The sequence below is a fragment of the Magallana gigas genome, chromosome 7, assembly GCF_963853765.1.
Source record: "Magallana gigas chromosome 7, xbMagGiga1.1, whole genome shotgun sequence".
NCBI lineage: Eukaryota > Metazoa > Mollusca > Bivalvia > Ostreida > Ostreidae > Magallana > Magallana gigas.
The window spans coordinates 19,027,949-19,041,166 of NC_088859.1; the positions used below are offsets into that span (position 1 = coordinate 19,027,949).

The window sequence follows — 13,218 nt, forward strand, 5'->3', positions numbered from 1 at the left end:
ACGGGGATTGCATCCCCCCTTGAAAAATGAAAAAAAAATTCAAGTACAATAAGTTTTAACTTTGAACCCATAATTTTATAGGTACGGAGAGAAATTATAAAAACCAAATCTCGCCAATCGTCAAAATCTAGAATCCGTGGTGGAGGAAGGAGGGGGTTAAATTAATTTCACCGCGATTTGACAAATTTAAAAGTACAAAGTACTTTTAAAATGCTTCTATGCAGATTAATTGATCCATTAATTATGATTATATCTATCTAGCCCCCCCCCCCCCGTTCAAAACTTATGCATTGGCCAACATTGGCCAAAATTGACATATAGGAGAACATAGGCGTCGGAACCGGGGGGGGGGGGTTAGCCCCCCCCCCCCCCCCAACACACACACACACTTTTTTTCCCAAAATTAGACCTAACCACTAGGAACATAGTATCAGTGAGGGTTCAGTCCCCCACTTTTTCACGCAACAAACAAAATTGTTCCTAAATAGACTTAAGGAATAGTCATAGGTATAATAGCCCCCCCCCCCCCCCACCCTACGGATTAAGATTTTCGTTATTTTGGGAATTCTTGTCAAGATTTCTGATGATTAGTTTAGGCCCCCCCCCCCCACTTTCAATTTGCTTCCGACGCCACTGGAGAGTTTGGTATCATAAGCAAAATTATTTGAAATGCCAAAACCAATTTTTGGGAATTCTTTGAATGGTTGCAATTGATGTTCAAAATTAGATGTTCATTGATGTGCACTATCTAATAACATTTAAACTTATAGGACCATTGGCCATGGATTTCGTATGATAGAAACTGTGATTTTGAATTGAAATAGCAGTACGATACGCTAATTGTAGGAACTTGCCTAGCACCCATAGCTATAATGATGTCAGAATGATATATAAAAAAAAGAGTACTATATATATACAAGAGTTTTGACTAGAAATTAATCCGTAATTAATTGAAATTTTTCTGTAGATATTTTTTTTTCAAAAAAAATTAATCTGTAAGCCTACATGTATTGTACTTCAAGGGCGTTGGCACAGGAGCCAAAAATAATTTTTGTTTTAAATTAAGACTAAAACGATTTTTTAACGGCAATCAGTGTTAATTGGAGCGGCGAAATGTTGATCTATCAAGTTGTTTACAAACCTCCATCATCACAAACCGCGCACAATGTAAATTATCCTCTTCCACCTTCGTAGGCTTCACGATGATGTACTTTTCCTTCACCCCCCCCCCCCCCCCTTCCAATTGAAAACTGGATTCGCGCAAGAATAATGACCCTTTTATCCATACAATGTACGAAGTATTTATTACACGTATGATATAATGGCACAAAAATTTCATAAAAATTAGTTTACATGTACATGTAACGTGGAAAATATATATCACCCATTGTCAAAATATATATAAGAATAAGAAAAGTGCCAGCAGTCTAAATGCCAAATTAACTGGATTGTCTAAACGATGACCTTCGCCAAAATTTTATATATTCGCATTTTTAGAATGAAAACCACAATTATCACAGATAGAATAGCTTTCTTTGGGTGTCCTTACAATGCCGAAGAAAGATAAAATACTTTGATTGTATATCTTACTTAAATGTACAAAACAAAATGTACAAAACCCAATAACTCTATAGACCTAATGCTGTCTGGGGATGATGCTGAAAAATATTGTTTTATTTATTTTTTACATGAATATATTGTAAAATATAAAAGATTTTAAAATAATAATCAATATTCAACAATATCATTTCAATGCTGTTTATCTATATATTTGGTAAATCTAGTCATATAGTAGTATAATTTCAAATCTTTAGCTACCGGTCTGAAAAAAACTATGTATGGGTATATATTTTTTGTTGCGAGAAAAATTCATAACGTCAGGCTAGGTGCCTGTGGCGCAGTCAGCATACTCAAATATCATGCAGGTACACACACTATGCTGAACAACAAGGTCTTGTTCAATGTATAAATCAGAATACATGTATTTAAATTTGCAAATGGCAATGCCTCACAGGATTTGATCACGTGACCAACCAAGTTCATATCCCGATGAACTGTTTAACTTGCTGTTTATTTCTTAAATAATGTTTTCGCCAGGGATATAGATATATATTACTAGCAGCAGACTTTTTTCTGTTACAATTACTAGTAGTCTGACCTCAAACACTGAATACAAAATTAAAACATGTCTGAAAATACATTTTTTTGTGAAAGGAACCTGGATACGATTTGATATCAAAATTTGTTATTCTAATATTTATTGTTGTTTTTTTTTATAAAATGGTTTACTTGAACATTTTGAAAGACTGAACAAAATATGAATGCTAGAATTCAAGTTACAAGCGAGAAACAGAGGTAATAATTCATTGCTTTGTTAACAAAGATCGAGTTTTATATTTGTGTACAAATAGTGTAAAGAAATTATTATTTCTTTGATAAAATGACACGTCGTGACAAACAAGATAAATTGATTCAATATGTTCATAAATTATAATTCTATCATTTTAAACAAAAGAAAGCAACATTTGATTTAATTTTTAGCCTTTACTCATAATATGCCGGTGTAACCGTAACGAAGAATTAAAATTGACCCGGTTGAAAATTGGCCCGTGAGTCATATTATTTTCAACGTTCAATATTGACCCGGGGATACTTTTTCAATGTTGAAAATTGAGACAAAAAGTCGTGAAAATACCCAGGGTCATTTTTCAACAAGATTGAATTTTTTTTTAATCTATGATTACCTTTACCCGTTGAAAAATGACCTTGTTGAAAACGAACTTCAACTGGTTTGGAACTGTCTTTAAACATTTCGACCATTTTTTCAGAGGTGTGTTAAGGGTGTATTGAACATTTCTGAAGCACTAGACTAGCAATTTTCTAGAGTCTAAAAATCTTCAGTGAGGGACTGCGCCCAATACTATTCCTACGCATAGTAATCTATGTTAAAGCAATAGGAGCTTCAATTTGTATAATTTTTTTTTTATTTAAAAAAAGGTTTCGTCAAGTTCGTGTGAAGAAAACTATTATTTGAATTGAATTGAAATTATTGTATCGTTGTCCTGTACAACAATAAGGTTGTTAAATATTCCATCATGCGGAACTTCTTATTCCTAGTAAATAAACGATTTTTGGGAGTTGATTTTAATCAACTCTCCTATGCAGTTACTCTGACAAACCGAAAGTGAAACAGTGTTTAGACCAAAGCACAAATCATCGCCGCTGACAAGACTTAGTTCTTGAGAATAATATTGATAAATTTGAAATAATGTATGCTAATGCATTGTTTTTCAAGGAAACTTATTTATAAATACTTTGAAAATAGTCGGATTTTAAATGGTACGAACAATTTAGATATTTTTTGTAGTTGTAAGTATTCTTACGCCAGATTCCAATATAGTCTCGTTCTACTCGACGCTCGGCTGTCTCCGTAAATCTCCGACAAGCAGAGAGTCTCTCTTGCTTGTCGGAGATTAACGGCGACAGCCGAGCGTTTGGTTGACCGAGACGAGGGTTCAATTGCTTGGATCCATAAATTTTCCAGAAATATTTCTATCACTGATACATAGTTTGAATTTATTCTATCTTTAAATTCATAAACGGTTTTATCAATATTCTTGTGTCGAAAAAGTCTGAAAATTCGTATTATAAAAATGTGCGTAATTGAAATACAGATTAGAAACTACCTGTAGTTGTCATGCAAAATAACATATCATTGATTTTCAAATAAATAAACATCGATAAAATCAACTCCCGTCAGTTCTTTGGTACTTTGATTTTTTATAGTAACATGCAATATTATCATAATAGCACATTTTTACAACAAAATAAACTACGGAAAAATAACAGTTTTCAAGATGGATATAATAGTGACATGTATACTATAGCATTGTACTGGAATGAGTATATACAGCCACTAGCGTTTCCAAAATACACATGTACTAAAATTACGAATTATGGGAAAATGAACTTTAAAAAAATGATTGCTCTTAAACTTTTCTTTTTAGAGATATTCAATAGCAATAGTCTACTGTCATATTGTATAGTTTATACGGTATTGTAAATTTTGCTGTAAATTTATTGGGAGGATGTAAATATAATATTAAAATTTACTGTTTATAATTATATATACATGAATTTCGTGTAATTATTCTTATGTTAAAACACAAAATGATCTGAATTAACTGTATTTTTTTTATTAAATAAATCAAAGATATAAATATCAATTATTTAATATGTGTTTATTTGCTGTTGAATTTAGATCCGGTTTCATGATATTCTACGATGCTGGTCAATTTTGAACGAAATATGGTCTTTATTCGCCACCTTTGCTCTTGATATACAGCGTTAAAAAATGACCCCCGGGTCAATTCTTAAACCCAAAGCAAAATTCTTCGTTACAACTGCATTACAACAATTCATACAACACATATGTAAACAAGAACCGGACTCCAGCTTTGAGCAAATCAAAGATTTTAAACTCTGTACATATATCGTGCTTGTAGCTCGATATTTGACTTTCAAATCTTGACAAAGCATTAAAAATACACAAAACAAGCATTCTAGACATTAAAAAATGGAAATGAATAAATAAACAAAATTTTATAACTTTAAAGTCAAGTCGTGTCTAGGTCCCTGATCAATACCATATGTTATACTATTGCCATATGTGGTCGATTGGTTTAATTGTCAATGAGTCCATGTATATAGTCATGGACTCACTGACAATTAAAATTGGAAAACCAAGAAATTAAAAGTGTAATGTATGGTAATTGTGTTTTTAACAAAAAAAAAAAATGTATTTTCAGACATATTTCAATACTCCAATGTTAACGTCAAAATAACGGCAAGTAATTACTTTGTCTCGCATATTTTTTTGTATATGATATTCGAATGTGCTGACTTTGAGTCCGAAAAATATGCTGCATGGCGCCACAGGCACCTGACGTAATATATTTTTCTCATAATAAAAATATATGCCCCCTACAATTTGCATATATTTTAAAGGTAGGGGTATGTATATTTTTATAAAAGGGACATTACTATTGTCATTACTGTTTACGTCGATGAAGATATGTAAACTCTAGATACAGTACAGAATGGCATTTGTAATAGTAAAAACATTCGACAAACCTTTTATTACTTTAATGTAAGCCCATTTTGGAGTAATAATTCTTAAGTTGCATAATAAAAATATATATATAAACGCAGATTTACAACTTCTTTTTTTAAACTATTGTAAAATGAATATATAGTATTTAACAATTAAAAGCAGTTATAATTAATTACCTTTTGATAGCCGAGCCATATAATTTCATATTTTCATACGCCATTGTAAAATATTAATCTAATAAATTGATTGATGGATTTTTCTTATATCAAATCATATATAAGAATGTAGACAATAATTTGATTTATGATATATGTATACTAGTATAAGATTTGATTTGATTAATACCTGTAAGAAAATGTTGGCCGCATCGATACTAAGTTTTGTGCCGGACAATTATGCCAGTGTTTAATGTGGCAGTTTTGCACCCGGGTCGTAAGACACTGCATGTATGGATAAATTCAAATATGCCATATGATAGACCATTTCCCAAAGGGTTTATAACAACCCTTGCTAGGCCTAAAAAATTGTGTGTTTATATAGGGTAACACCGATGAAAAAATTAGGTTAGGTAGGTAGGATTTTTTTTTTCATCTATTTTTTTTTTTTTTGCTCGAGGTCATAAATACAATCATAAAATCCGAAGAATATTTGCTTGTGTAATGCATGTATTTAAAAACAGGGTTTAAATGAAAATAATATGAAAATCACAATCAGATGAAAGCAGACACTAAAAATGGTAGGATCGGGGAATTTTTGTAGGTGAGGTCGGCTTACCCTAAACACACAATATATATTTTTAAAATTAAGTATCACACCTGTCAGGTGAGATATTTTACTTTAAAAAATAAATTTCAACAGGGAGATATTATTCCCACAGGAAAATATAGATCTCCCACAGAAAAAACGTTAACAATTTTCTTATAGGATATTTGGAATTTCCTACATGAATAAAAGAGCTTCCTACAGGAATTCAAATTCCGATAGGATCTGAAAAAAAAAATCACACGTGATTTTTAAAAACCCGATATAAATTCTTAATTTCCTATTTGAAAACATCCTCCCACGTCAAGGGTTTCTGATCTGCTCCGCTCTAGAGCAGAGCGGATCAGAAACCCTTGACTTGGGAAGATGATCATGAATATGAAAACTACTGTTCTGTATCCAATTTATGTAGGAGTTATATACTTTTCTTCAATCAAAAAAATAATTCCTGTGGGATTTTTAGAAAATCCTACCGGATTTTTAACATTTCCTATACGAAAATGATTTTTCCGATGGGAAATATTATTTTCCTATTGGATAATACTTTTAAAAGGTAAATATCTCACCTGTTAGGCGAGAAACATGATTTTAAAAAGTTATTTACTCTCTAGACAATGGTCCATCATTTGGTATCTTTAAAAGCGGGAGCAAAAATGGCACATAAATCAATATAATAATCCAACACAGTGTTTTATCTTTCATAAAAGGTTCATCAACTCTTTAAAAAAGCACTATTATATATTTAGAAATATGTACAGCGTATAGATTTTTATCAGTTCATAGAGTTATTTACATAGAGTTATTTCTCTTCTTTCATGACGTCACAAGCACTAACAGGAAGTCGTCCATAAATCGCCTTCGACATGGATCAACAGACTCCAACACGGTATTCTGATGTCGCTGAGTGAAAACTAGAATCTTCTTGGTGGCAGGGGGTCTCATCAGACATCAAGGGATGCCTTTCTGGACGAGAAAGGAAATTCTTGAACGGTGATCTTTTACTACTTTTCTTAATAACAGTATTTGTTATAAGATTGGACAATACCATTACGATTACAGGGGGTCAAAACAGCTGTGGTTGATCGCCCGTGTATTGATTTTTCTGTTATGAATGATCGGTTATTTACAGACTCAATAATTGTAGAATATTTACTCTGTGAGTTTTCTTTGTTTAATATTTTTAATGAATTGCTGAGTGCTAAAATTGAAAAAATCGAATTGACCGATAAACGAGTGAACCCTTGTTGTGAAATGTGTTGAAACCTTCCAAGCACTACACAATGGTAACGACGTTTCTTAGGTGTCATCAGCTGATCGTCACGTTTATATTAATTATATATGAAGCAATAACCTGGGCAACCTCTCCCACGTATGTTTCCATTAAATTACTGCATCGAGGTCTATATTAGAAGGAGTGTTTATGTAACATCCATACTATGTTGTGCTGTTCTATCAAAATCAAATGGTTAACAAACATGTTTTGTCGGGAATTACACTATATCAATATATAGAAGTGCACACCAGGAGTGCCATATATCATTAAAGGATGGCAGTCATTGGCTTACACCTTCCCTTCCCTATTTACTCAATGGATAATGGCTTAACATGGACACTATATGGCATTCATGGTGCATGCATGCCTTGAAGTTTTCAAGAAACGTGAATGTTTATATTTGCTCTTTAAGGGGAAATTGGGGGTCATTAAGAACATAACCGTAAGTTCTTTGTGATTTAGGAGGGGGCATGGCCCGCTAGCTTTCAAGTGTCAGTGCTGAATTTATTTATAATTACACTGTGGTAACCACACAATTTAATTGAAAATCTGCCCCATTCAAGAATTCAAAGAACCCTTCAATTTAGCCTTTAATTTGCAACAATCCACCCTTCTTTGTTAAATACTTTCTGAATTCTAACTATTTCTTGTGAATACAAAGTGCCATCACAGTTATTACTGTGATATATAGTAAGGATAATTATATTCTCTCTAAATATATATACATGTAGTTGGTTGTTTTTTTTTATTGTTTTTTTGCAACAAAAATGGATGACTTCCCAGCCCATAAATTGTAGAATGTGTGTTGTATGTGCATGTAGCAGTATACACCATAGGGGCGTAATTTCTTTTAAATAATGTTTTGAAAATAAAAATAACAACCCCCACCCCCGGTTACATATTGTTTTCCTGAATTTCATCAAAATAATTAAAACAAGACCTTTCATCCTCAGTAACAGTAGATGAACAAAGAGAGAGTTTTAAGTTTGATTAGACTTGTTTTTCCTATTATAACAGCAAAAAGGAAAGAAACTTCATCCCACCTGTTTAAGGGACATATGTTTTTGACAGCTGCTTCAGTTTACATGTAAGAAGTTTCTCTTCATTGTGGGGGACCAGGGGACCCAAATTTTACAGACCCAAAAATTAGCTTTCAGAGTCTGTGATGTTCGATGGGTAGTTTGCAGCCATTGTCCTCATGCTGATATCTGTAAATCTTCAAATAAAAATTTCCACAACAGTAATACCAACTCAACCTATAATAATGAGCATATCCCACTTTATAAAAAAAAAATATTTTATACATATATATACTATTAAACCTTTTTTTCCTTTTCCAACGTGTTTAGTTGTTCACGTACCCCATTTCCCTGTTATTTGGTAAATTCAAACTTTTATTTCATCATCGAAGGTCAGCTCCTAGGTATCAAGCAGATATTTTTTCCTGTTGATCATTTAACACCTGCTCAAAAGCACCTGTAACTTGATGTCCTCATAATATCAGTGTTGAATATAAATATAGATAATAATCAATGAAAAATCTGCCTTTCCATTATGCTTTGATGTTATGAACATAGATGTTTCAGAAAAAACTGCAGGCTTTATTAATAACTGTAATATCAGGTGAGGGAAGGAAAAGGGCTTTCAAATGATACAATATGTAGACAATTTCGCTGCTTTGTAAATTATATGAGATCTACTGACATGTATGAAAGTTTTCCTTTTTATGGTTACCCGGTAAAAAATATACGTTACGGTACTTACCTATATTTTTGCTCTGGGGATTGTATAGAGGAGATATAGGATTGTAGGTTTTAGATGTTTGGACAAAAACAAAAAACTGCTGAGAGAAATAGCATGTGCAATATGGCACAAAGTTTTAAACATTACTTCATAATATAAATAAAACAATTAAACAAAGATCCTCAACTATGATACTTTGGTATAACAAAGGGGTGACCCCGATGTCCATGTATGAAAAAGATAAGTGTAAATAATCATTGAGCTATTTTAAAACAGATGATATTAGTTTGTAAATGGCCGTGACAAGATCTGCAGATGAATCATAGGCATATGAAGAAGAAAATGCTGTTAATTACCATATGTGAGGGCATTTAGTTTATTAATTAAAAACACAATTGATCACTGCCCGGTCTGGAGAACTTGTGTGGTATAAATAAACTTTACAAAGTTCTTTTAATCTAAGCAGACGTTTAAATGATGTAATTGGAACAAAAGGTGCGTGGCTCAGCTAAAAGTTACGGTGGTATTAAATGGAAGCTAAGAGTCTTAATCTCTGCATGAACAAATATGTTGTACACTGTGTACTCATTAATAAAATGGAATTTATTTTTTTCTTTTTCATAATTCTGGGTCTTTGCTACTAAACACAGACTTCTTCTGCTCAAAATTCAAATGGGCAAGTGTCAATCTGTACTCAGTAAAGAAATGTATATTTTATTTTATTTTTTTTAATTTGAAGGTCTCTGAGATTTAGCGCTGACTTCGGTTGCTCCAATGGGCAAGTGTCAATCTTGCTGTGAGGCAAAAGGACCGACATCCGGTTCAAGGTACCACAATCCCTCGGATTACAGAGCCAGGGGAACAGCGCGATCCATCAGCAAAGAATCCGAGTCCACCAGCACCAGTGTACCAATGATGACCTCGTCTCGCTCAGTGCCGGTCGCATCAGACCGAAAAATCTTTACACCTTATCCGAAACTGCCTCCAATTAAGAAGCCCAGCTTAAATGGAGAAAGCAAACGTTTATCTTTCATTTCCCGTGATTTTTCAGAATCAAAAGTGCATGCTTTGTTTGAACAATACAAAGACGCAGACGATGATGCAATCTTGGCGGAAGGTGTCGAAAAATTCTGTTGTGATCTGGAGGTGAATCCTGACGATTTTATTGTTCTGGTGCTAGCGTGGAAATTCCAAGCCGAAATGATGTGCAGATTTACGCGGGAGGAATTTCTACATGGTTGTAAATCCCTTAAGGTTGATTCCATCAAAGGAATTCAATCCAAATTCACAGAGTTGTTAACCGAAGTGCAAAACAAACAGACCTTCAAGGATCTTTATCGATGGACGTACAAGTTTGGTCTGGACGTTGAGACAGGACAGAGGACTTTACCGATTGATATGGCCCTCAGTCTCTGGAAACTTGTGTTCTCTCAGAACGAACCAAAACTTCTCAGTCGATGGCTCGAGTTTCTGGAGGATCATCCGAGCATCCGAGGAATACCAAGGGACACCTGGGATATGTATCTCAATTTTACAGAACAGGTTTCCAATGACCTAAGTGCATATGATGATACGGAGGCTTGGCCTAGCTTGTTTGATGATTTTGTAGAGTATGAAAATGATAGGCAGAATCAAAATGTGAAAATGATGTAAGTTCACAAACAAAGAAGTATGGTCCCTTTGTCCCAAATACTTTTTTTTCATCTGTTTTTTTTTTTTTTATTTCATTGTTTGTTCATGAAATGAACACCTATACAATCTAGATTTTTAGATTAGTTAGTTAGTAAATGTAGTACCATAGTACGTACAGATATTGCTCTGTTTGTTCAGTAAGCCTAAACACAAACATTTGCAAGGGCAGACACTTTTAGTGTTTGTGTCATTTTTCTCAGAGAGAAACAAAAGAATTGATTTTTTTTTTGGTTATTGAATACCTTGAATGTGTAGAAAACATGAGTGGCATTCACCGTTCAAGATTATTGTTCACATTTGCTATTATCTTTCATTTGAGCAGGAGCTTAAACTCCATTGTTTCTGGATGTGAAATCAAAATTTCACTCAAGATAAATGAAGCATCAACACTGAACAGTGTGTTGATAATTCAGTTGAAATATGTTGAAGGTAGCCATTTTGTATAGATTTATATACATGCCTATCTTTTGCATTCAGTCTGGCCATGAGGTTTGATATATATGTATAGACAATACTTTTGGAACATGATGCCTTTTTGTTTGTTCATATAGTCAAAAAATGATTTCACTGCCATTTTGACAAAACAACAAGCAGGGAGAAAAAAAGCCATATTCTTATTTGAGAATTTAACAACTGAGTTTTTAACCTCATTGAATCTCATTGTGTCTTATCATAACTCTCTCTCTCTCTCTCTCTCTCTCTCTCTCTGTCTCTCTCTCTCTCTGCATTATTTATTTTTTTCGGAAAACATTTGAAATAGATTTTGATTAAGAAGTGCGAAGAAATATGAGTTTCATTTTTCATTTGTATGCAACAGTTATTTGGATGTATACTGTACATGTAATTTCATTTTTATCATCACACACATATTTTGTCAGTTACCGTGGTTACTGTAGTTGATTACATTGTTAACTTTATGCACTTTGTACATCCATACGTTGCATCTCCTCCTGTGCTTAATCTATTTGAATTGGACTCCCCTTCCAATATGTTATGATTCTGCTTTTTCTCTCTCCAGTGTTGTCTCTAAAAATTGAAGTAGAAGGAAGAAACAAAAAAGTAGAAGGGGGGTCTGGGGGTCTTACTTATACATTGTGTTGAAATGCAATGAAAGCTAGGTAATTAAAGCATTATAGGCGGGGGAATTCCCCGTCTCCCGGGTCTCAGAGACAACCCTGTCTCTCTCTCTCTCCCCCCCCCCCCCCCTTGTCCCCCTAAATCTAAATCTTCGTTTGTTGCCTTGACCCCCCCCCTTCCCAGTTTATGACCAAAAAGATACATGTAGTTGTCAGACTTTTTTCAGTGCACAAGTTTTGGAGTGAATTGCACCACCACTATGATGTAACTGTGCCAGCTCTTTGTGATTGACTCTGAACATTGTTATTGATTTGTGGATTCAAAGAACTGAAGTAATGGAGAGTAGACAGCTTTAACTAGGGCCCTAGATCACAGAAATTTTTAAACAGGTTTTCATGAAACAAACATCACCTAGTTTCCAGTTATGTGGGAAGTTTAACAGATTTATTAAAAGAAAAAAAAAATCATTGTCTGTGTATGGATTGGGATTATTTTTTCTTTTTAAAAACAAGTTATGAATCTGGGGGGAAAAATCAATGCAATGGTAAATTATGTTTTGGATGTTGATGTTCAAGGTTAAATTGTTTTGTTTTTTGTGCATTCTTTGATAAAGGTCTTAGGAAAATGGAAAGCTGAGAAAATGCTTTTGCCGGGATTAATAGTATAAGATTCCTAAATGGAGGTATTGATAGTGCTCTATTGCAATTGCAAACAATTTCTCTTTCCTCTAGGGCTTTGTACAAACTTGTCTCAACTCTTTGAAGAAGGAAATAAAATGTGCTTCGGGAAGATGCTGGTTTAAGATAACTTGGAGGACATTGTTTCAAAATTTTCCACATGTTAAAAACACTGTTACATATATAGGGATGGTATCTGATGTACATGTTCTGGGTAAATTGTAACAGTTATTTTTAGAATTACTCCAAGGGTTTTTTTAAGAGGCTGGGTTACATGTATTTTCAGAAAAAAAGGAAGGATACAAATAGTTAATGACATTCAAAGGGGAATTGTCACATTACATAACCAAGGATGTTTGCTCATTGTACAAGCACATGCATGTATTTGTTGTAGATTTTTTGTTCATGCACATGTAGGGTTTCTGGTTTTCCCTCGGTATTTTGAGAAATTTTATAAGGAAATTGGGGGGGGGGGGGGGAAAATGCAATCTAAAATCCACAGACACAAGATCTAGCGAGCGGTGTCAATTAAGGGCTTATCATGCAGGCTTACTAAGAAATTATTATGTTATGTTATTAATCAGGATCATAAATGAAGTATTAATTTTCCTCGTCCTTTTTTGAATGAGTATACTCACTATACTGCAGGTGTATGTATTATTTTTAATGCTTTTAGATTTTGAAATGGGAGTTATTGCCCTTCATACAAAGGAATTGCAGAGCTTTTTGCATTTGCACATGCACTTCGAGTATATAAAGAAACATTTCTTGTACAAACCAGACTAGCATGTACATGTATATATTGCTGTCCAAAAAAATTGTTAGTTGACTTGCATAGGGGTTGAAAGGGAAGTTGGGGGGGGGGGGGGGGGTGTGGAGGT

General features: G+C 33.6%; 1 protein-coding gene across 1 annotated transcript; it reads left to right on the plus strand.

Moving 5' to 3' along the window:
- Positions 1 to 6,680: 6,680 nt before the first annotated feature.
- LOC105337391 (DCN1-like protein 3) lies at positions 6,681 to 12,807 on the plus strand. The gene is made up of 2 exons (XM_011442099.4): positions 6,681 to 6,865; positions 9,631 to 12,807. Exon 2 carries the CDS (start codon positions 9,666 to 9,668, stop codon positions 10,542 to 10,544), a length of 879 nt encoding a protein of 292 aa, XP_011440401.1. The 5' UTR covers positions 6,681 to 6,865; positions 9,631 to 9,665; the 3' UTR covers positions 10,545 to 12,807.
- The last annotated feature ends 411 nt before the right edge of the window (positions 12,808 to 13,218 follow it).

Excerpts from the sequence above, each read along its gene's own strand:
- LOC105337391 (XM_011442099.4), top strand. The coding sequence starts at position 9,666 with ATGGGCAAGTGTCAATCTTGCTGTGAGGCAAAAGGACCGACATCCGGT.